General features: G+C 42.1%; 2 protein-coding genes across 3 annotated transcripts in view; one reads left to right on the top strand and one right to left on the bottom strand.

The window, feature by feature from the left end:
- MTOR (mechanistic target of rapamycin kinase) overlaps window positions 1-442 on the bottom strand; it is a 65538-nt gene extending 65096 nt beyond the window's left edge. Inside the window, exon 1 of one of the 2 annotated variants that reach the window (XM_026862625.1) lies at window positions 197-442. In XM_026862625.1, the coding sequence (XP_026718426.1) occupies window positions 197-316 (120 nt within the window). In that variant the 5' untranslated portion in view covers window positions 317-442. The remainder of the gene's footprint in view (window positions 1-196) is intronic. The other variant, XM_026862626.1, reaches the window with a different exon arrangement.
- Window positions 326-5917, top strand: UBIAD1 (UbiA prenyltransferase domain containing 1). Its single transcript, XM_026862934.1, has 3 exons — window positions 326-353; window positions 713-1210; window positions 2132-5917. Exons 1-3 carry the CDS (start codon window positions 326-328, stop codon window positions 2617-2619), a joined length of 1014 nt encoding a protein of 337 aa, XP_026718735.1. The 3' UTR covers window positions 2620-5917.
- Window positions 5918-24051: the final 18134 nt, after the last annotated feature.

Raw genomic sequence — 24051 nt, 5'->3', positions numbered from 1 at the left:
TATTCTGGTACTTGACCACCCATGTGCATCACCAACTCACCTCTCCTACGTGCTGAGGCAAAGGTAAGCTCCCTGCTATGCCCCACCTCCTAAGACCAGCTTCCATATTCCAAAAATCTCCATCCCCAAGGTACTCAGCCCATGCCCTACACTCATATGATAAACAAGGATAAATGATGTCATTTATAGCACTCACTTCACGGAGCTCCATGGTGACATAATGCTGCAAGTCCTTGGCAGCTTTGGCCCTTGTCTCTTCACTGCGACTCTTCAAGCCATTGGCAAATTGTTGGAGAATGGACACAGTGCCCGACATGATGGTGGTATGTTGAGGCTCGGGGGCATCAAGTCCTGTAAGTTCTTAAGAGCGACACTATTTTTTACTGCTTTCAGCTATTGAAATCTCTGAGCGGCTTTTTTAAGAATGCCCCTGCTGCCTGTTTCCAAAACACATATTGCATGGAAGGATGCTGTACCAGAAGGGCATAAATATCACAAGTAATGACTATATTCCTTAGGCCTTACAACCCTGTGATAAAACAGTATCACCACATAATATCTTGACTCTCAGCCTATTTGCTCTCTACTGCATCAAATACCAAAATACCCATCAGGTGCCCGACCCCATGGTGATGTAATTCTAAATCAAGGGTCGTGCAATGGCTGAAAAATAGCAGGGTCTGATTAGAGTTTACAATTACCCTATAATAAGTAATCAGCGTTAGCGCCGAGAGCCCCCGGGGCAGCGAGAGGAACGACTCCGGCGCCGCGCTGGCGGGCGCTGAGGGCGTCCCCCCAGTCATCTGGAGGCAGAAGTGTGCGGCCTACGTGCTGGCGCTCCGACCTTGGAGTTTCAGTGCTTCCCTCACCCCCGTGGCTCTCGGCAGCGCGCTGGCGTACCGGGCCGAGGGAGCGCTGGACCCAGGGCTGTTGGTGGGAAGCGCCGTGGCCGTCCTGGCTGTGCACGGAGCCGGCAACTTGGTGAATACCTACTACGACTTCTCCAAAGGCATCGATCACAAGAAGAGCGATGACAGGACTTTGGTGGACCAGATTTTGGAGCCTCAGGACGTAGTCCGGTTTGGAGTCTTCCTTTATACTGTGGGCTGTATCTGTGCTGCTGGGCTCTATGTTCTCTCAACGCTCAAGCTGGAGCACCTGGCCTTGATTTACTTTGGTGGACTTTCCAGTTCCTTCCTTTATACTGGAGGTAAGTGCTGTATCCTGTTTGCTGTGAGTCTGAATGTAAACGTGACAGCATTAGCTGACTTGTCAAGGGTTTCTAGAAGACGTAAGTGATCTATCTAGTTAACCACCATAAAACTATTCTGTGATATTTCCTGGAGTACTGGTACATAAACTCGTATTTGCCATTGATTGTTGTAGGAAGAGCCACGCTAAATTCTTCAGTTGGGAAGTGGTGTTGAGACATTATTATTTACGTATATGGCTTTAGATGCTTATCAGAACTATTGCTGAAACTTTTTGTGATGTGTATCTCATATTCCTCAGCAGTACAGCTCACTGCATATTTTCTTTTGCATTGGTAGAGTCTATTACTTTGTTTTGGAATGTTTTGTTGTTATTCTCTAGATGGAGTTTCACTGTGAATGTAGAACAGTTTGTGTTTGCTCTTGATAAGAAGTAGGATATTTTTAGTGTCTTCCTGGTTGGGTAGAAACATAATTATTAGGAAAAGGAAAACAAACTTGATTCCAAACTGTCAAACTTTCAAACAGTTACAGTAGTTACCTTGAAAGAATCTTGTCAGCTTTACTTCTTGTTCTGAGCGTTTTATATATTTTTTCAGGATTAGGTTCTAGTATGCATGGTCACACTAAAGAGTACCTTACTTCTATAGCTTTCTGCAGAAATAGGTACTTCTAGATGTGAAGATGGGTATTAGAACTTGGTCCTTAGTTTCTGTTACACTGACTGAAGAAATTCAGAAGCTGCATTTCCTTTATTATCTCTAGAAAAAAGAGAAAATATGCTTCTCAGCCATAGACACGCGTGCGTTGGTCATTTTACAATATTTCTGTGGGAAGGGCTGATCTGTTATATTATCCATTCTCTTCTGTCATTTGAGTTGTTTGACGATGCTTCATTTTATTCTTGTGTTTTGCCACAGGAATTGGATTTAAGTATGTTGCACTTGGAGACGTGGTGATCCTGATCACCTTTGGGCCCCTGGCTGTCATGTTTGCCCATGCTGTGCAGGTTGGTTATCTGTCTGTCTCACCACTGCTCTACGCTGTCCCACTGGCGCTCAGTACTGAGGCCATCCTGCACAGCAACAACACACGAGACATGGAGTCTGACCGGCAGGCGGGTATTGTCACCTTGGCTATCCTCATCGGCCCTGCGTTCTCCTATGTTCTCTACACCGTGCTGCTCTTCTTGCCCTACCTGATTTTCTGTGTGCTGGCCACACGCTATACCATCAGCATGGCATTACCACTACTCACCATCCCGATGGCATTTTCACTGGAGAGGCAGTTTCGGAGTCAGAGCTTCAACAAAATTCCTCAACGAACAGCCAAACTCAATCTCCTCTTGGGGCTTTTCTATGTCTTTGGTATCACGCTAGCACCAGCTGGTGCTCTGCCCAAACTGTAACAAGAGCTGTAGAGTCAGGCCTCACAGTTCCGGTTTAACGGTGGATGATGTGGGTGGATGACCTGTTATGGACAGTGGGAAGAATGGCAAGACTGTCTTGAGCGGTTGATTGTCTGTGAATTTTGTAATTTCTGGTCTTGGTTAACTTGTACAGCAGACTTTAAAAAAGTGGTTTGTTGGTTCTTTGGAAGGGGTGAACTGTGCAGCTTTGCTTCAGGGGAGCGAGGTGATGTGAGGACAAGGAAACGTTTAAAGAACCTCATCCTCTGCCACTGAATTCTTTCACTGTCAACTCGATGAAAGTAAGACTGAGCCTCAAATACAAACTCTTGTTTTCCTTCACAAGCACAGTTATTGCTCTTATGACTCCTTTTCTTATTATGGTCAAGGAGTCCAGTGGCTCCTGTGTGGTAAACAGAAAACACTGCCAAATGGTTAGTGTCACAACAATGTAGGTGCTATTACTTCACTCCCTTGTGAGCATAGTCATCTTCATCTGTTGTATGTTTTAATTTTTGTTGGGTTTTTTCCCTAGCCAAATCTTAAGCTTTTATTTACAAGGCCCCTGAAAAGCACTAGATACTAATTCATTAACTGTTGCTTCTGCTTGGTCCTTAAAGTCTAGAAATTTCCGAGTTATGTATCTCTGTGGGATGTTGGTGCTAAATGAAGCATGAATAGCCCACTGCACAAACTTTAAACCCAACGCAGTAAATTTATGTTCTGCTATGAAAACTGAAGCTGTAAATGCAAATCATGCAGCTGAAAAGCATAGAAAAACAAGTGGTTTCCATTTTTGCATTTGCTTCAATATAATTTCTGAAATTACAGTCTTGGAGTTAAGGGGGAGCCAAAAGACAGATTGTCAGGTTTCTCTGGTTGGATATGGATTAATGGATGCATGAGTGGAAGAACAGATTCTTAGGTGAAAAAAGAAATTTTTTTCAATTGTTGTTCTGTCTTTATTTAGAGGCCCAGAGTATTATAGTCAAATGTCTTATTATAAGAAGCCCCAAAAGAAGCCCAGTTAAGCAAAGGAGAAAGATACAGGGTTAGGAAAAAAAAAAAAAAAAAATCAGGATCGCTGCATTGTCTCTGCATAAAAATTAGGACCAGAAACAGGAAGAAACCGTTTTGTTAACAAGATGTTTCCCAATAGAGTCCAGAGTTTGTGACAGAATCACATTTAAACGCTGTTAGCTCTGAAGTTCCCCACCTCTTTTTCCCCTCCTATACCTTAAAGTGGTCTTTTGTTTTTTTCCTGCAGATCTTGCCATATGATACACATGTGACCATTCAGAGACCTGATTGGTTCAGCAGTTATGTAGCAGTGTGAAAAACATGCCAAACACAACTGGGGAAAAGTGTAACTTCAGTGCAAAGATTAATTTGATCCATACTGTGTTGCTCATGACAACTGAATTCTCATCTGTGTTGAAATTGTTTCCTTTATGTGGGGTTTTGGTGAAAAGTTTGTTTATAGGAGTTGTGGAAAGCTTCAGAGAAATTGATATAGGTGTTGAGCTAGAGCTGCTGTTGCCTGGAGCACAACCTTGCTTTAGAACCAAGTGGGAGTGTGCTAACCACTATACAAAGGGCTTTTAAACATGAGCAATAAACTAGCATGGTGTTCTGCATCTGTCATAGGTAAATTATGCCTTTGTGGTGTTCAGCTGAAAGTGCTGAGTGTTATATTAGTGGATTGTACTGACAGTAATAAAGCTGAGTTGATGTTACAAGATTACATGGTACAGCTATTTAAGTGACTGTTTTGAGGGCTTCATGTTATCCAGTGTTACCCAGCTGTTGGTCCCTTGCTTTACAGCTGAGCTCTAGTCAATGGGAAGGATTCTCTACAGGTGTATTTTATGAGCCACACTGTGATCTCCTGTTAAAATTGGGCAAATGATCTGACTAGGCACAAGACGATAGGAGATGGACTTCAGCAACTGTGTGCTGCTTTCTACAGCAAAATACTTGTTTAGATTAGAAACATGGGGAGAAAATGCAAAAGTTCAGCTCTGCTGAATGGAGGGAGATATCCAGACAGTTTTGGAAACTTCTCAATACAGACATACACAACACAGTATCTACTGTTACTTCTTTGTGGACCGAATAAAGAAGAGCCTGGCTCTGAGACCCACCTCACTTTTCTGCAAAGCAAAAGCTTTTCTGGGGATACACACTGTGCTGGTGAATCTGTTAACCTTGCAACTGGGGATATGTTGCGTTTATTAGGTTAATCCCAGCATGGCTTTGTTGCTATCCTTTGTAGCAGCCGTGTGCTTTATTTTGTGATAGCTCATTTTTATATAAGTATCCGTTTAAAAGAATGGGAAGTTATCTTTTTTTTCTATTCCTTTTACATAAACTAGAATACTCAAGCTAAACTCCTTAAAGTAACTAATACTTACTAGTATGTTTGATAACTGTAACTGTAATGGTAGAAAGATCTAGGATATGATTATTGGTGGAGTACTGTATGTAACTCTAGTTGTATCTAGGCTACCCTTTGCTAGCAGGGAAAAGCCCCCAATGTAGGACATCTGCTTACTGCTGGAAAGGACCAGTGCTTTTTGTTACAGAGATGAAGGAAAACCTCACTAGTATATGTATGTGTTTGTGGAACACTTTTCAAGGTGGGGGGGGATTCAAAGCATTTTAATAGTAAGAATGAGATGAAGATTCAGTAATTCCTTGCTAGCACATGCTGGTTGCCTCCAATACCCTGTCTCTGAAAACCAATATCATTCCAGGTTATTAAGGATAGTAATAATAAATAACACATTCTTCACCATAGCTTTGAGGAAGTCATTTAACGTCTCTGTGTCTTGGAAAACAGCTAATTTTTGCCTACCTCACAGGGATGCTGAGCCAACATCATTGTCATAGAGAGCTCTGAAAGTAAAAAATGCTTTATCTCTGCGTGCTTTCCCAAAAGCATGTTAATACTAGAAAACATTTTAGGTATGAACTAACCTAACAGGTGACTTAACGTAAATAGACCAAAATAATCTCCACATAGACACTGAGTGATAAGAGAGGTTCCTTAACTGGTTTGTTTTGTGATGAGGATGCTGGGTCTCATTCCCTACCTACCCCTCTCCTCCCTGTCCCATGTAACTTTCCTTGAATATAAACTTTTTAAACTTCTTTCAGGTCTCTTGGTGAGCTGTGTTGCAGTGTGATGAGTCTACCCTGGTAGATGAACAGATCTGTAGCCCATCTGTTAATGTGTCCTAAAGCACCTCTGGTCTTTCTTCTTATCCAATAAAGTGTCTGAATGTTATTCTTTTAATTATGCTGTATGATTTTGTATCACTCCAATTGTGTTTTTGGACATGTATTCGTCCTGGAAGGAGAAGAGTCTTTGTGGGTTTATAGTTTTACATGCATTAGAGATCATACTTTTTTTGTGTAAGAGTCCCTTTATGAATCACATGGTCCTGTCCTTCCATATCTGAGTAAAAAGTTCAGTAGCAGTGATCATCTCATACTAATGGCAGACTTCAGTCTTTTCACCAGTGAGCAGAATTTTCTGTGATGTAGATTTCTGTGCCATGTACTGTTCAGCAGGTAAAAAGGTTTCAGCTGAACTTTTTTTAATAAAGATGGACCTTTTCATCCTCACCTGTGTGATCTGCCATTCTTCTGGTGCTTCTGACTTGTAATGATTTTATTTGCTCCACAGGACTGTGACAGCATAACCCTCCCCTGTGTGTGTCCTAAATGAGCCCAAAGTATGGTTTGAAATTTACTGTCTTGGCCACTGGTGCAGTCTACTATACAAATGTGTGTACAATTAGATTAAGGAGACTAAGAAGTCTTTTTTTGTCCTACATGTTTCCTGGTGTGTGTGTGTGTGTGTTTGTTTTATATGTGGTTGAAGTGGTTTGAACAGGCTAGAGAGACTTCTTGGCTGTGCCACCTCTATTGTCTGTGATGCATATAGCTGAAAACAGATATAAAGAAGACTTGATGTGTGAGGGATTTGTGAAATGTGAGTTCAGGTTTTGCTTCTAGTTCAAAATCCATCTGAGTAGGAGAGAATTAAAGAGGTTCCTGCAGTAAAGCTTAGTGACTATAAACCATTGTGGAGCTAATGTTTTTACCTGCAACAGTATATTACTATCACTGTCTGCTTTGACATGTTTGGATTTGCAAGTAATTCTGTGATTCTAAAACAGCTAGGCCTTGGAAATATTTTTTCAGGCTTTTTGAGGTGCTGAGTGGGCCTCAAGGTCATTTGGAGATAATATTAGAGGATAAAATGCAGAATAGCATAGTATCTAGATACACATGGGCTGTACTCAAGGATCCTCCTACAGAAATTTGATAAAGCTCTTTCTGAATCTGCAGAAACTAGTCTGCTGAGTATCCTTTAGCAAGAGAGCATGTTGGGTGTTCTGTTACTACAGTAATTGTTCTGCGCTTGCTCTTAAAACAGTCTAATGCTTTTTCCTGGTAGCAAGCAGAGTCTATTAGTAGTCAACTTAAACTAATTTTAAAGAAACGACCTCTAATAGAAAATTTTTAGAGATTTGAAATTTCATGGATCATTGAACACCTTTTTGTCCAGTGCCTGTCTAGGTGGAGACTGTAATTCTGATTGTCCGCAGGTGGCAGCATTGCTCTTCCATCACTGCTGCAGCACCCTGTGGTACCTGTGCCCTAGGCTGAGAGATCCTCTGCCAGGCAGACAGGGGCCACTGCAGAGCGCTTAGGGTTGTCCTGATATCTTTGACCTTGTTCCAGAGTCAAAAAACCCTGTCAAAAACAGTTAAAAAGTTCTCTGTGAGACAAGTGGCAGACCAGATTCTGGTATTGCTGCTTCTCTGCTGTTCTACAAGGTTGATCCTGAATCCTAGGACTACTTTTTATTGAGTGGTAAAATGCAACAGCCTGTATTGTTACTGGAGGAGGAAGGAGGGGTGTCCCTCCTTGCATTTATGGGTTTAGGCTCAGATCACTGCATTGGTCAGCACATCCTTATTTGGGAAGATTATTTTTTTACAGTCAGGACAGCTTGGACTTTTTTCGGGTGTTTTTCTCCTCTACAACTAGTGGATCAAAAATCTTCAGGACAATGGAAAAGGGAGACTTTCCAATTATGTACTTAAAACTACCTCATCTTTTTTCTCTACAGGAATTCACATTAGCTGTGTTGCAAGATTTTTTAGTATTTATTTGTCTGGGTTGTCTTATTGGGTGTCCTCTGGTGTAAGGAAACTTGGAAGATAAATGGCTGCAGATGAATTTCTAATGTGCAGATTATGTCTCGACAGATGCTTCTGGCCCAGGCAGGTAATGGCACAAACAGGCATTTGAAGAAAGCCAGTCAGCTCTATCTTAAATTCTTAAAGGCTTTTGCTGATGGCTTAATAAGCTTATTCTGGTCAGATGCTGAGGGCTGAGCTTTTGAAAGAGTGTGGGCATCATGGGTACTACACTCATGGGGAAAAATAATGCAGTGTCTGCACGCTCTGAGATGTACTTCTGCTCAGTCAATTGCTTTTAACACCCACATCTTGAATCATTGTTGGAAAATCTTAATACTTTTATAGTGTTTTTAGGAGCTTGAACTATATTCTCCCCATTTCTTGGGTGAGTAGACTGAGTCACTGCTGCTTAATCAAGGTCACGCTCCTTGGAGGCAAGTACATAAGGGATCGTCTTTGCAGTCTGGTACCTTAATAACTAAGCCTTTCCCCTCACATATTGGTTTGTCTTTTAGGTTACTGGTAGATTATTTTCATTTAAATCACCTTTGGTTGCTTTATACTTGGAGCTTTGCGCCTGCTGAATTACATATTTAAGGAATGAAATGCTGCTCTGGCTTTTTTAAAGCTATTTTTCATTTTTAAGGTGGAGCTAAATATCTTGCCAAGTTAAAAGCTATAGCTCCCAGAACTGCTAAAAAATTCTAAGTTTTAATGAAACAGCACGGCTGGCTTATTGCAGCTGTATGTCTAAAGGAAACAGGCCCAGAACTGGATCGAATAATGCCCGTGCTTTACTGTCTGAAATAAGGTTTTTGCTCTTTGTACCTCAGAGTAAGACTCAAAATGAACATGTTTGGCAGGCTTTCCTGTACACCTTCTGATGATAACCCTTAATACTGTCAATGCTTATCCTTTTGTATATAGTTGCCTTTCTGTATAGTTAGATCCCAGGAAAACCCATGCTCTAATCCAGATGTTTCAGTGGCCACATGGATTTGTCTGAATAAGTACTTGAAGGACATAGTTCAGCATTCCTTTGGGGTCAGCTGAGAATGCAACTTGCTTCAACATTCATTCTCACTGATCTGCAGGCACAGCGTTACCAACAAAGTGTATCTATTTCCTTGGAAGGAAACCTATGCTTGGGCATCCATCCCAGACTTCATGCATGGACTGTCTTGAGAGAGAGTTCACAACCTCTGCACATGAAGACCCAAATGTTTTTTAAAACAGGAAAAAATCCAGACAAAACTACAACCTCTGACTGTCTTCTGCTAACTTCTCATCAGGATGCTAAGGCCAGAGTGGTTTGAAGAATTAAAAATCCATGGCACCATTGTGCTGCTTTCTCATGAAAACAACAAGGAGGAGAATCTGCTCATTAATCAGATGACTCTGTCAATAATGAATCAAGATGAACGTGCTGGCTGAGAGATGTGTCACATAGGCAGTTTATTAGGGAGCAAGGAAGGCAGTGAGAACCTCACTAAAACACAGGATCTGGCCTGCTGCTCTAAGAGCTTGAAAGCGATAAGAGCTCAGCAACATGAGAAGAGGTTGGAGTTTGCCTTCTACAGTCAAACTCTTGGTTGTGACCTTTCAGATGTCTTGCCCTAGGCTAACTCTGAGCAGCTCTGCTGTTCTGGCAGTGATTTGTAGATGCTAACTGAGGTGGGAGATCCTGGCATCTGCTCTTTGTTCTAGTGCTGGATCAGTGGCTAGTTAGTTAACTGGGAAATGCTGAATAACCCCATAGTTTTAAGAAAGGCTAGAGTCTTCTTTCCTCTGCTTCTGTTAGGGTAGAATGGAAAGTCCTTTTAGGCAGTGGTTCAATTTGTGTGGGAAACAGTGCCTTGTCACTGATCTAGCCCAAAGAATAAAGATGATACATGTTTATAGGGGTCCCAGTCAGACAAAAAACAAGGCCTGCTCCCCGAATCAGCTGACTTACTAGTGGAAAGGGAATAAATGAAATGTATATTCCATATAAGGGGTAAAGTCAGGCAATTTATATCTCACACAGTGTTTTGCAAATAAGGCTGTGAAACATCATCCCACTGTGGGAAATAAGCAGTTTCTCAGACTTTGACCTAATGGAAAGGGGGTCTAATAAACCATCTTCCCAGTCTTGTTAGCCATTGTCCCAAGGGTTGATGAAATGACTTCAAATAGATTATAAATTACTTTCTGTATGGTGTAAGGCCACTGAATGCCACAGTTGAGTCATATTTTAACCTGTGGCAGTAGCTATACTACTGTATAAACCTTAGCTCTGGTCAATATAAATAAAGGAGAGCTTGGGAATAACATGCTAGAGATTCATGTGCCTTCCTTATTTTGTGTTCTAGAGCTCAGTAAGACCTTAGGAGTATGCTTGGTGTTGTGCCATACCGTTCTTCATCTGATCTTTCTTCCTTAAATTAGTTTTTAAGTAGAAGGTAATTATCCACCCAGAAACACAAGGCTTCCTGTCCAGTGATGTGCTGTAGGCTTTCTTTAAAGTTTCTTTCTGCATGAATTGCCTGCAGCATCCCCGCTTCTTCAAACCTTTGCATCTGGGGTTTTCAGGAAAAGGTGGAACAACATTTGCCCATAAATGGGGAGAGGAAGATTCAGGGGAAAGACCAAGAAGGAGTTGCAGAGGGCAGTTATGTATTAATGAACTTCAGAAGCTGAAATTCTGTCTTACTTTATGCCAAAATATTTTTCTGTTTTCCCACTACCGCACAAGGCAGGTTTCACATGCTGTTCTGTGAGCAGTAGCGGGTCAGTGTGACACACAGCTTCCCTGCTTCTGTCCTCCTTTCAGCAGTGAGAGCCTGAATTCTAAAATCCGTATCACAAATTACCTAGTTCTCAAGGTCATCGGATCCCAGGATTTTAAATTGTTCAAATGCAAGAGAAAGGATGAGCCGGGGAAGCTGAACCTAAACTATTCCAGGTTTTGTAGTGGTTCTATCCGTAAGATGTGCATACACAGAAATTCATGTGTTCTAGAAAAAAAATAAATAATCTCTCTTATATGTAGGGAATTCTAGCATGTCTATATAGTGCTGCTTCATTCAGAGATATACAGCATTTTCACAGAGATGATGGTGTGACTCATGACTGAAAAGCCTAGGATTTGGGGAACAGAGATGACCTGCCCCCGTGTGTGAACTTGGCATGTGCCTTCTGAGATTACAAGTCCTATGTATTTGTGTACTGGCCTATTTTGCAGAACCATGTCCTGGGAAAACATTAAGCAAGAAATTGGTCTGTTCCCATTGTTTGCGTGTGTATACAGGACTCTCCAGTTTTGAACAATGTTCATGGCCAGAAGCGACCAAGTCCTAAATTCTTCTGTCTCTCTCTGCAACCTCTGATCAGTAGATAACACGTGAGATACACCTATCGACAGAAGAGCACTGGGGCAGCAGCACCAAGGTGTTTCTGCTTTCTATGAGTCAGGAAGGCTTGAATGCACGTACATATATGAAAGCGATGCACATTCCCATTGAGAGTTAACTCATCTCCAGATGGTGAAGAAACATATCTAAGTAATTTAGGGGCCCTGAATGTCTCCTGAGGATTGAGACATAAAAAGAATATCAATCTCTCTAGCAAGCTAACCCACAGGAGAAAAGAATTATTGTTTTCTAGAGATCTGTATGCTTCTTTTTTTTGTGTGGGAGAGAATGTGTGTTGCATTCTGACTTGTGTAAAAAGCATCTTATGGAGGAAAAGTTAAAGAAAAAAATGTTTTCAGAATTTACTTCAGCAAGACTTTGTACTTTCCAGGGAAAACTGAATTTGATGTAGATTCTTTCTCTTACACTCCAAACCTGACTATCCAAGTCACCACTCTCCTGCTAACAGTTTTTGGGGAAAAAAAAAAGAAATTCTGTGAGGCCCTGTCTGTGTATGGTGAAAGGACAGAGAATTGTTTGAGTCCCAGGGAGAGGTAGTGCAGTAGAAGTGTCTGTCCTGTGATGGGGATAGTGGAAACAGACTACTCAATTTTCATCTGATTTTTCATCATTCAGCAGTAAAATTGGCCCAAATTGTCAGGCTATGGTGGTGCCTATAGAAATTTTGCATTTGGAACTTGTGTAACTTTGAGCAGTTTGGCTGAAATGGATTGGAGATGGGGCTGCCATTGGTGGAAAGGGCCACCATGAAATGGTGCCAGTCCAGGTGTGAATGTTAGAAACTGGTTCCTGTGACAGGAGGGCTGTTCACAATACTAGCACAAGCATTTGTAAAATATCAGTGGCCCAACACTGTCTGTGCCCTATTTTCTGTCCTTGATGTGAAACAGCCGTCCAAAGAGACTAAGGTGTTCCAGCAGGCACTGCCTCCCCTCTACTGGGTGACAGCCCACTTGGACAGGAAAGGACATTTGAGTGCTGGGAGCTTTCAACTCTGCACGTGATACCTGTCTGTAAAAGATGCAGACAGTTGTGTTATTCTGTGTCCTTGGGGTAATAAATCAGTCTGGGGTCCCTGATCAGTTCAGGGGCCAGCTAGAGGTGGAGTCATTTACAATAACAAAGCTGATGTGGGCAGGCATAGAAGTAAAGGCATAAAGATGAAGGCAGTGCCTGGTGGAGCTCTAATGGTCTTATAATGCATTTCCAGAGCCCATTCCTGGCTGCAGTTCTACAGGTGGCAGCTAAATCAGAGATAGAAATGAAATAGTTTTATTATCAACTCCTTACACTTCAGTTTGCTATAAATTGTTCCAGTCAGTGCCAAGTGAGTGACAGTAAAGAGAGTCCCCTGGCTTGCTGCCTAGCCCATGAATATAATTTCAATCAGTGCTCACTATAGACATCTTGGATGGACAGAATAGCATGTATGTGGTTGCAAGGTGGGACTGAAGTGAGCTGGAAGAGCTGTATATGAGGAACCATGGCTGGAAATAGAACAGGGCTGAGGGGATCTGGCAGAGTTTTGCGTAGTCCCAGATGTGGAGGAGCTGTCTAGGACTTGCTGGGATGTGTTAGGAGTCCTGGTCGTGGGGGAGCTGGCTAGCAGCAATCACCTGATGTTAGTCCCTGGGCTTTGTCCTGGAGCAGGGCTCTGCAGCTGATGCTGCAGCTTATTGCCTCACCAATTGGGATTCTGTGCTTGCTAGAGTTCAAGGTTGGGCTATAAAAATCTGTTCCAGTCTGAAATCTGCCATAAAACTAGTTACACACAAGTAGATGTATTTACCAGGCTGCAGGGGGAAATGAGCTCAGCCACTGACAAAGGAGAAAGTCTTGGTTTCTAACAGATTTTTTGTTTGTTCTATTTTCAGTATAACCTTAAAAGTTTACACATTTTTCTCATGCAGGCTGTTAGCAAACTTATTAGAAATTCTTTTTACTTAATGTAGTGCACAGCTTTGTGGTCTGCAGTGAATTGGAAAAAAAACAGTAAAATGTCATCCATGAGGCAGCACTGGGATGTGAGAGGATTCAGACAAGACCCCTGGCTGCTCAAAAGGCGTAGTTAACAACTTGCAGCATCATCTGTGTACAGTAAGCCTTACCCATATTAACTACTACTGGGTTTGATTTATCTGCAGGAACCACGAGAGCTGAATTTTCTTTTTGCGATGCTCCTTGTTGCTGCCGCAACCACTTTAGGTACTTGGAAGGTGACATCATTTTGTCTGATTGTCCATGATCTTTATTCTTTTGACACCAGTCTTTGTTTAGTGTCTCGTTCAGAAAAGAGCAGTTCCTCGAGGATGCTTTCTTTCCAGACACATTCTTTCTTCTTCAGTGGTAGAGTCCTTTTATGAAACATTCAGTGGTTGTTGATGGCAGTAATACTACCAAGAAGAAACCAGATATAATCTGACTTCATTAGTTTCTTTGAAGCGATCCTTACACACCATTGCTGATTTTGGCTCCTAGGGTTTTTGTATTTAGGACTAGATTTAAGCATATTGACGTTTTCGGTTTATTTCCTACTGAGATGGGGATAGAGTGTTTAACTTGCTCTCTGTATTTTGTTCTGCATTTGTTAAGATGTTTTACAAGAGCTAGCTTGGTTCCACTGTATTTACAAGCTCCTCTGTGCTGCAGCCAAACACTTCACAGTCCTTGAGAGATTATTTCGTGATTTAATATGGGTTCTCTGTAAAGAATAGAACACCTCCCCTTCCCCCATGCTTTTCTGCTAATGTTATTGCCTTTCAGTGCCATAACCTTGAAAAAAGCTGACAACACAGCAACAATACTACCTAGACAAGTTATCTTCTGAGCACTTCACTGTGGGTTGCCAGATCTGGGCTGGAGAGGTGTTTATCCAGCTCTGTTTAGACAGGAGCAGGCTCTTGCATACAAGCTTGCCCACCAGCACCCTCTAGAGAATGGACTTTATAGTCCTTTGTGGATCTTGTGAGCTGTTGTTTTACAGCAGCTGGGAGAAAGGCGTATCCACTCTCTGCTCCAGTGATAAACACAAGACAGAGGCTGATCTATCAGAGCCTGACTTCCCTGTATCTGCAACATATTTTTTTTTCTTTTTTCCCCTGCTGTGATGATTTGCAAATTGTTACCTGTCTCTTGCAGGCCATGCTGAAGCTGGATCATGTGATAAAAGACTAATTGGGAGCCTTCTGTCCCAGCAGAGTAAACTGAGATCATAACCTTTCAGGGATTAGGGATCCAATTATCTGAAGAGGCAGCCACCAGATTGAAATATCCCTTCTAACCTCTTAGTGTTTAGTATTCCAAACCTGTACCATCTCCCTGCACTGGAAGTTTCAAAAGTCACCTAATAAAAAAGATTAGAATTACCCCTAAATAGCTTCCATAAAGATTATTATTATCTAGTGATAATGCCATCTCTGAGCCTGTCTTGAGTTCTTGCTGGATCCAGATGAGCCAAAGAGAGCTGATGGCTTTAAAACTCCACACTTACTTACAGGCCCTCTAGGGTAAGGCAGAGAGCACTTGGGACTGTGCACTTCAGATGCCTCAGAGGAGACTTTCCTCTTTCCTACGCACTATTTAATGTTTGATTGATTTACAGAACTCACCACAACATGACAGAACTACCTACAATAACAAAACTGAAGACCAGATTGCAGATGCAGATAAAAGGCAGCTGCTTCATTATATTGATATTAGCAAACATCTGAATAAACACTTGTCTCGCAAGGTTTAAAATGATTCTTGGGTCAAGAAGGGGTTTGTCTCCACAGTTTAGCATAACAAAAGCATTCAGCACTTACCATTGCCCATCTGTAATAGCCCGAGTGAACATCTCTTTCTCCAATGGATGAGAAAGATGATTTTGGTCTATGAATCCCTATCTGACTGCATATGCCAGAAGAACAGATGCCCTCAGTAAGGGAGATTCAGAACTATTTATTGTCTACAGCAATCTACTTCTTCCTGTTTATAGAAAAAGTGGTGCTCTGAATTTTCTGTTTCTTGGGTGAACTACAGGTAGATGAATGGGTAGATTTACACAGTATATAATCCAGTGGAGCAGTATGATATGGGACAAGCAAGAGAATACTTGAGAGACTGAGGATACAGGTAATGGAATTGGAATATAAGATGTGATCTAGAAGAGTCTCCATTTTATACGGAAGCCCAGTGAGGATTGTGTGGGCTGAAAGCACATCTGTTTCATAAGAGGGCTTGCATTTGTCAGACTGCTCTTTAACTATCTACTTTACCTGTAGATTTCTGCAGAAAATTCTGTATGAGCCAGACTTCCACTTCTGATCCAAGAGATGGTAATGAAGGAGATCAGGAAAGCTCAAGGATGCAAAATTCCAGCATGCCATGGGAATGTTTCCTGGTAGACATGGTGGGAACCACAGGAACAGAACAACTGTGAGACATTGAGATTCCCTTCAGCACCACTGCTTGTGATTCCTCTCCATTTGCAGCCTTACAAAACCTGTTCTAGAGCTGAAAAGAATTTAATTATGTTTCTGCTGCTTTTTCATTTTGGCCTTACACACTTTTTACCAGGTTTTTACTTTCTTCTCTTAACCTGTTGAGTCTTTCCCCTCGCTGAGAGACTGAAGGGTAGTAGTCCCACTGCAGTCAGTGCAGACAAGTGGCAAAGTCCGAAGCATTTCAGGGGCAGTAATGGGGAGAATTTGGGTTGAATTGTGGAGGTCTCTTGCAAACACTATTACCACTTCTATTAATTTCAAATGGAGCACCTCTAGGAAACAAACACCCTATGAATTGTTGTTTTTCTTTAAGATTTTAGAGAGTGACACATTTATTTTGTTTACAAGATGGAAAATATTAGCACAAGCAGTGTACAAGGAGCTGTTGCTTGTTCTCTGTAGGATAGTGGTACATAGTGGGAAGCTCCTCACCAAAGGAGTTAAGAATATACATAGTTTGTTCTTGTCTGCGTTTTGAGCACAGAGGTCGTTATGGCCGTTGTTTTTTATTAGTTTAATATATGTTGAAGTCTACAAATAAATGCTGGGACCCAGGTGGAACAGATGAGATGTGACTAAGTTCTTGGATGATTGATAATGAGCAGGGACTGGAAAATCAATTGTGTTAATTCCTGGCTTGTCACTGGGACGGAGAATTAATGAGAAAATCCGTCTAACTTAATGGTATTTACACATTATACAGACTGTGATAAAATTGTCTTCAGGCACTGCTTGGCATCACAATTATGGGATTATTGTAGATCCAGAGGCAGGAACAGAAATCCACAAGCACAAAAACTCCCTTCACAAACAGCAAACAAGCAATGACACAGACCAGCTAGGAAGGCTGAAAACAGAGAGGCACCGGTTTTTGATTCTTGTACTGTACGCTTAGGAACTTACTGTAGGGGCTGTGACGTTGGTGTATGATGATTCATATTGTGTGTGGTGCTGTGCTTGTGATAAACACCATGCCCTGTAGGAATCCTTCCTCCAGGGGTCTTAAAGTGCTTGGTAGACAGCAGGGAGGCTGCTCATTTCGCAGTGCAGTGGATTCGAGGTAGCTGTTTAAAACATTTGAAAGACTCTAACCCTCATCTTCCTCTGAGTTAGGGAGTGGTCTGCAATTACGCTTACTGAGAATGAAGAGTTTGTGCCAGCCCAGCAGTAGTATTATCGCACTGCGGGTGAACCAGTGGTGCAAGCTTCCCTATTCTGACCTGCCTAAAAGGTCAGGTAGGAAAGCAGCAGATGGTTGTCAGACTCCTGCAGAAATTTGTGAAGCTGTCGGTAAGTCTTCTGCAGAACAGAGCACAAATGAATGGGGAACGCTCATCTTGATCATGACTGACAGAAAAGCGAATCCATCTCCCCAACTGCTTCCTGTCCGCCAGGAGTTAATCCAGCTGAGACAGCATCACTATAATTGATGGTGTATTACTGAATAAGTCATCCATAAACCTTGTGTACTCAGAACACCTGCATCCTTCTAGCTTTTCCTGTCAGTCCCTCTCCTTGCTGTGTGCTTCATGGGCCCTCCCAGCCTCCAATCTACATTTACGTATGCTGAGTGCTTAAAATCCCAGCAGCTCCCAGGGCTGTTGAAAGGGAAATAAAGGGAGATGCTACATAGAGAGTGACACTACATTTATTTCTTGTTTTCTCTCTAAAGGTTTGATACAGGTTCTCATCATTCCATCTCATTGTGTCAAGGTCTTAGTTGTGTTGGAAAGTTTTTGGAAGAGAATGATTAAAAGTTCCCCCTTCTGACAGACAGACAGGGATGAGAGTCAGAGGGATAGGCCAGACCTCAAATGCCCCCAGAGCTGATCTCTGCTGGTTCTTGAGCTGCCTATATAGCCTTTATATAGATGTCTCTATAGCCTAGAGATCCCAATTTGCAAATCTAATTTTTCTTTTTTTTTAGGAGAATTCCTAAAGGGCAAGTCCTGGTTCTCTCCTCTAGGTTATGTTATCCTCAGGTTTTCTATAAGTGTCCTTAAACTTTCAGTGCCTTTCTTTGTGTTAGTCAGATCCTGTTGCTAGCAAGAGATGTAAGGAACATTTTTCTGCTACAGTCTGCTTAGCAAGAAAGGGACCCAGATTTTTCACAGTTTCCAGACTGTTCTAGTAAAGATTCCCGGGTTGTCTTCTCTATTTGCAGGCTTTGAAAGCTCATCTGGGTTGGATGCAGTATGACACACTTGTCTGATAGTGGTTGTTTCACATGCATCACATGCTAGAGGTATCCAATATGCTGGTGGGCAATGATCAGAGACAGACTTTCCAAAGTTTCACTGTGCATAATCTGCTATGAAAGAAGAAGATATCTTCCAGAATGAAACAATGTGGGGCATACCTTTTTGAGATCTTTGTCAAGATTCATATTTAACTAAATTTTTTTTCGCAGATGCTCTCTAAATTCCTAGACCCAGGCAGAGACAACCTACACTATGATTATGTTTAAATGCTGGAAAAGAAGTGCCATGAAGAAAAGCAGCTGAGAGCTCCCAGATTTGATCTCTGTCTCATGCGTCGGTGTATTTCTTTCTCTGTATGTTGCCTAACTGGAAGGAATCGATAACACTGTAAAGACAGTATCTCTAGGGTGTGACTGTGTTACATCTGGCAAGAGATGTAAAATTTAATTCAACCAGCTCTTAAAACATCCAGGCGAATCTCTCTTAAATGCCAGTATAAATGCAGTTGTAATACATGGGTTGACTGGTTCTGATTCTCTCCAGTAGAGGATAATGGCTGACTGCAGCCTCTCAGCTTTACTATGCATCTCCACTTAGCCAGCGGCAAAACTGAGGAGCAGTGCAGCCTGCTGAGTGCATTGGTGGTGTCACAGATAGAAGAATCAGGAAGTGAAACTATTTGCTAGTCTTTCATTTTTGTTTGTTGTTCATTTCATGGAGGTGGGAAGATGGGCTTAGAGGTAGGGAGAGCAATGAAGGATCATTCTTCGCGTAAATGCACTGAGAAATCTCTAAGCCAAAAGGAGTTTGCCACTACACCATTCCTTTTCCTTGGAACTCCTGACAAAGGAAGCAGCTGTCCAGAGTTGCTTTGGATATGTGTCCAAGGTGATTTGGACTTAAGGAAGTCATGTTGTTTCCTCTTCTGAATGTAATTGAATTCAACCCTGACAAAGCCAAATGAGGTGGCCACTGAGGCTGCCAGCTGTAATTAAGAACAGAATGCTCTCTGAGTAAAAAGAAGGTGAAATCCAAAGCATTTTTCATTCTTATGGTTTTTGACAAGTTTGTGGAAAGCTGCTTTCTTAATCCCCAGGCTATGTTCTGCTTGGATTCCTCCTGCTTTCATGAACTCCTGCTATGCCTGGGTGTTGTGGTTTAACTCCAGCCAGCAACAGAGCCCCACACAGCTGCTTGCTCACTCCCTGCTGATGGGGTGGGGGAAAGAATTGGAAGGGTAGAAGTGAGAAAATTCGTGGGTTGAGATAAAGACAGTTTAATAGGTAAAGCAAAGCAAAATAAGGAATTCATTCACTACTTCCCATCAGCAGACAGATGTTCAGCCATCTCTGGGAAAGCTGGGCTCCGTTGCACATAATGGTTACTTGGGAAGGTAAATGCCATCACTCCCAGTGCTCTCTCCTTTATTCTTCTTCCCCCAGCTTTATATACTGAGCATGATATTATATGATATGGAATATCCCCATGATCAGCTGTGTTCAGCTGTCCCAGCTGTGTCCCCTCCCAACTTCTTGTGCACCCCCAGCCTACTCCCCCTTGGGGTGGTGTGAGAAGCAGAAAAGGCCTTGTCTTTGCGTAAGCACTGCTTGGCAATAATGAAAACATCTCTGTGTTATCAACAGTCTTTTCAGCACAAATCCAAAACACAGCCCCATACCAGCTGCTATGAAGAAAATTACCTCTATCCCAGCCCAAACCAGCAGACCATGTCACATGAGCACCAGACAGGAAGATCAATGAGCAGATTGTGCTGGGTCTACGTGCTCTGACACACAGGTGTGCTGTCTCACAGTGCATAAATACACATTCGGATGGCCCCAAACTTGATCAGTTGGGTGCAGAGAAGACAGGAGGTCTGAGGCTGTGGGATCAATCAGTAATGATGCATGATCTGCTTGGCTGATGCTCTGAATATTGCTTCTACCAGTAAAAACTACACTGATACATTGTGGGAGAGGATTCTCAGCACTGAGAGCCTCAACCAGTAAAACTCAGTGCAAGTGTATGCCCACTGCAGTGATCTGTCCTGGGAAGAGGAGCAAAATGTTACTGTGGCAGAAAAAGGCTTGCTTCATACTGAGTTTTATGTTTAAGAGGTAAATTATAGAAGCAGCTAGTGGTTAAGACAGCTTGCAGGCTCATGTTGAATTCTTTGCCCACTAACAGGTTTTGTGTTTGATAGTGGATCAGATGCTTCCCTTTCCTGGACTCAGTTTCTCATCTGTAAAATAGGGATAATTGTTCTCATCTTGCCAGAGCATTGTCATGACACATCTGTTAAGACTCTGAGGTACATCGATACAGATACAATGAAAGCTTCGACAGTAATTAAGATGGAAGTTTAGATATTTTTCTAGGTGATCTCCCCAGGCCTGATGCTGAGGAAGGGTTTGCTGACAAGAGGCTTCCTTTCTTTTGTTCAGCTCTTGTCTACAGGGGAATTTTACCTCCTTCTGTTGTGGGCTTACTCACTGGAAATTCTGCAGTGCATGATAAGACTGTGAAGAAAAAAAGATTAAAAAGTAAAAGGATTAAAATCTAAAGGGCTCATCCACTGAGTGCTCTGGAGAATCTGCTCAAACTGAAGCCTCTTGGAGAAGTTGTATATATCTTTATATTAGTTTTGACAAGGAGAATGTCTCTGTCTAATATCAAGGCTGAGCAGCTGTGTTCTTGGACCTTGGACAGCACTTAGGCATCAGTTTCTTCAAACCATAGCCTGGAGGGGACCTCGAAGATACAGCATAGAGAGTTGGAATCTTAAACTGGAAAATTTAGGTCCTGGGTAATAGAGTGTATTTGATGGAGTTGACTTTGTTTTCTTTCCTGGGGAAACCATGGCAAGAGTTTCTGTGATTTATTTTTTGGTTTCTTTCGAAAATATCTTAAATATTGTGGACTCATCATGAGCATGTCTTATAGCTGAGTGCAGGCACCTACATCCTTCTTATGCCAACTTACCTTTGAGAATTGCGTAGAATTTAGACCAAGCACTGTGTCTCAGCTCTGAGAGTCTGCAAAAGAGGGAAACCTGTGGTCTGCCAAGGACAGAGTTTGTGGCTTATCCACAGTCATTGAGAGATTTCTTTGAAATTAATAGTATGAATTGCTTAGGAATTGAAAATGGGTGGTGGCAGGGAGAAAGGACACAGAAATTGGTCTGGGAAGAGAACTGGCTCCTGGGGAATAGTCAACAAATTAAAAATCTCAGCATTCTTTTTGTTGCACAAAACTTATACTTGTATGAACCTCAAAGGCCTTTGAAGACTTTTATTTGCAGAGCTGAATGCTGGCAGTGTATCAGTATGTCCTTTGCAGCAATAATAGTCTTGAATTTACTTTCAGGGAGAGCTACCTTTGCTTAATTCTTTAAGGGCTGGAGCACTTGTAGAGATTCATTATCTGGTTTCAGAGGTTCTTCTCATCTAACTCCACTCCTGTCTTAACAAGGGATTAATGTGTCATCCGCCTGGCTTCTAAGTTATGATGGGAGAGTGGAAAATGATGGATTTGACGGAGTAGCAAAACTTGATGTTCATCTTAGGGAAGCAGATATTAAAATACTTTGACAAAAAAGAATCTCTGTATGCTTCAAAAGCCTGAAATGGCTGAGGGGCTGATGAGTTGTAACAATAGGAATAAGGAGAAGGTTTATTAGCAATATCCCAGGAACTCAGAGTAGCTGAATAACTCATAAATCTTTCATGAATTTTACAAAAATGAGGGATGAAATCCTAAACACTGTAGATAGATATACAGAGATATAGATATATTTCTTTTGCCTGAGAATATCTTGGTAAATTATTATCTTTTGAAATTAAGGAGCTATCTGGCTTGGGTTTATATTATTTTTCTGCAGTCTGAGAATCTATTGAACACTTTGTCTCAGAGTATTGTGATCTCCCTTGATAGAGGGAATGGGGAGGGAGAATATTTTAAATATTAAATAACAGATTTGACTGTGAAATTATTACTCCAAAGCAGGAATGGGATAAAGCAGGTAAAAGAGATTGCACTCCAATTTATTGTGGAACCTCTGTGATTTCAGCTTGCAGTAAATAATCTGATTTGTGCCCCTCATTTCCTGGTGATTGCCCAGTAAAATGCCTCCAGGAAACCAAATTTGTCAGTCTCCCATAGAAGGAGAGACCTGGGAAAAACAACTGGAGGTTGTATAATGTGCATTTCTTCTTGTATCTGCATTCTTATATTACAGTTGTCATTGTAAAGGCATCTGAGCCAGATCTCACTGAAGTCTGTGCTCAGAACGGAGTCTTTCTGATGAACTGGGGCCTGGCCAACAACCTTTGGCAGCCACACTGTGCCCAGGAATGCTGAGACAAGGCACAGCCTATTTTATGTTGCATAACCTATACTGTGTGGTGCTAACAGAGGTTTAGACAAGAGATAAAGCCCACTCTTCCCCCAGAAGTGCACCCAGAAGGTTCAGAAAGAGGGGAGAGGCAAGCAAGCAGTACAGGATAACTCAGTGGAAATTGCAGACTGAGAGTTTAGCGAGCAGGGCCACTGAGGAAAGGAGGCAATTTGGAAATTTGCAGTCTTTCAAGAAAGTTCTGTCTTATTCCAAGTAGATGTATTTCATCCCCTGCTGGGAGTCTAATCCTTGATCTTCAGAGCTTTGCCTGTGATTCTAAAAGTGTGTCAGCCTCAGTGCCAGCTTGTTAGTAGTGTGTGGGTCAAGAAGTCAAAAATCAGAATTAAATATGATGCGGCAGCAAATGCTTTCGGAGCAGGCAATGAGAGAGAAATATGCCAGGGACTTTCTTGCTCTTGTGTCCAGAGATGCCGTGCCTGGAATTAGAAAGATCCGAGGATCCATGTGGAAGATCCCCATTTCCTTCTCTAGACTCCATGCCATTTTTGCGTTCCCACTATAAAGAGTAGCTCAAGACCCATCCATCTTCACTGTCTCTAAAATACAGTCACATATAGTGGTTGGTGTGGGTATTTGAAAACCCAAGTAGTGAGATCTTATGACCACTTCTTCCGTAGGCAATGTTTTCCTCTCTGCTTGGAGCCTCAGGTTTTTCAGTTGCTGTACAGACTGCCATGAGCAGAGTGCACTGAGAGCGCTCTGGAGACTAAGAAAGCACTTAGTACCCTTCTACTGTGAAAATTTTTTGGCACATCTGCTTAGAAGGATGAAGATACTTTGCCGTATACTTGATAGAACTTCTGGGATGAGAAAACTGAAGAAACTTGTCTTTGAGTGAGAAAACTGGCTTTCTCTGCTTCTATGCAGGCGCACAGGTAGATGCTGCATTGACCCTGCAGAGAAATGGGGTGCCTTCACCAAGAGTCTGAGAGCTTCCACCAATCCTAGTCTCACTGGAATTGTCCTCTCACCCATGATGCTGTGCTTTGCACATTTGTGTTACATGCAGTTACGAAGGCAGCCAGATATGCAGGGAAAAAACCTGCTTTTTATCTCCTCCGACGTGTTTTTATTGGCCTCTTGCTCAATTTTAACAAGTGCTGATGGAAAGCTTTGGGCTGGCAGTTTAAGAACCCCAAGTGCTCTGCTGCTATGTAAGATGGTTAGAAGTAACAGTTTGCCTCAGGCTGCGCACTCAGTTCGGTTCAACCAAATACACAAGCACCATTCTGCAACACCAGGAGTCCAGCCAGTTCAGTATGTGACTACTGAAAGGCTCTGCTAGAAAAGGATTAGCTACTGACAGCTGCAGTAGGAAACTGGGGTGGCAGATCTGTGCCATTGCAGAGAGTTACCAGGACCTGTTTTGATAAATATAATGGCAATCCTCTTTGAAGTTACTGGACTGTGTTTCACCCTGTTTTCCTCTAGCTTTCTATCTAACTCCTCAACTGACTGCACTGCCTTTTCCACACAGCAACTCTTAGATGTTGATATGCTGTAGTTACTGATGTCTTCAGAGATACTCCAACAAGCAGAAAAGCTTTTTATCCCAGTGCTGTTCAATCCCAGATCCCTTGTGTCCGGCACAAAGTACCTTGCATGAAGCGTCAAGATTGGCTGGAGATAAGGCTTCAGTTACATCACTAGATGGAGCTCACAACGTAAGAAAGACTTGACTTAGAAGAGCCAAATATT

This window comes from Athene cunicularia (genome assembly GCF_003259725.1).
Source record: "Athene cunicularia isolate RWA chromosome 21 unlocalized genomic scaffold, athCun1 chr21_part1, whole genome shotgun sequence".
NCBI lineage: Eukaryota > Metazoa > Chordata > Aves > Strigiformes > Strigidae > Athene > Athene cunicularia.
The sequence above is the reverse complement of the archived record's forward strand: the minus strand, read 5'-3'. Positions and strand labels throughout refer to the sequence as shown.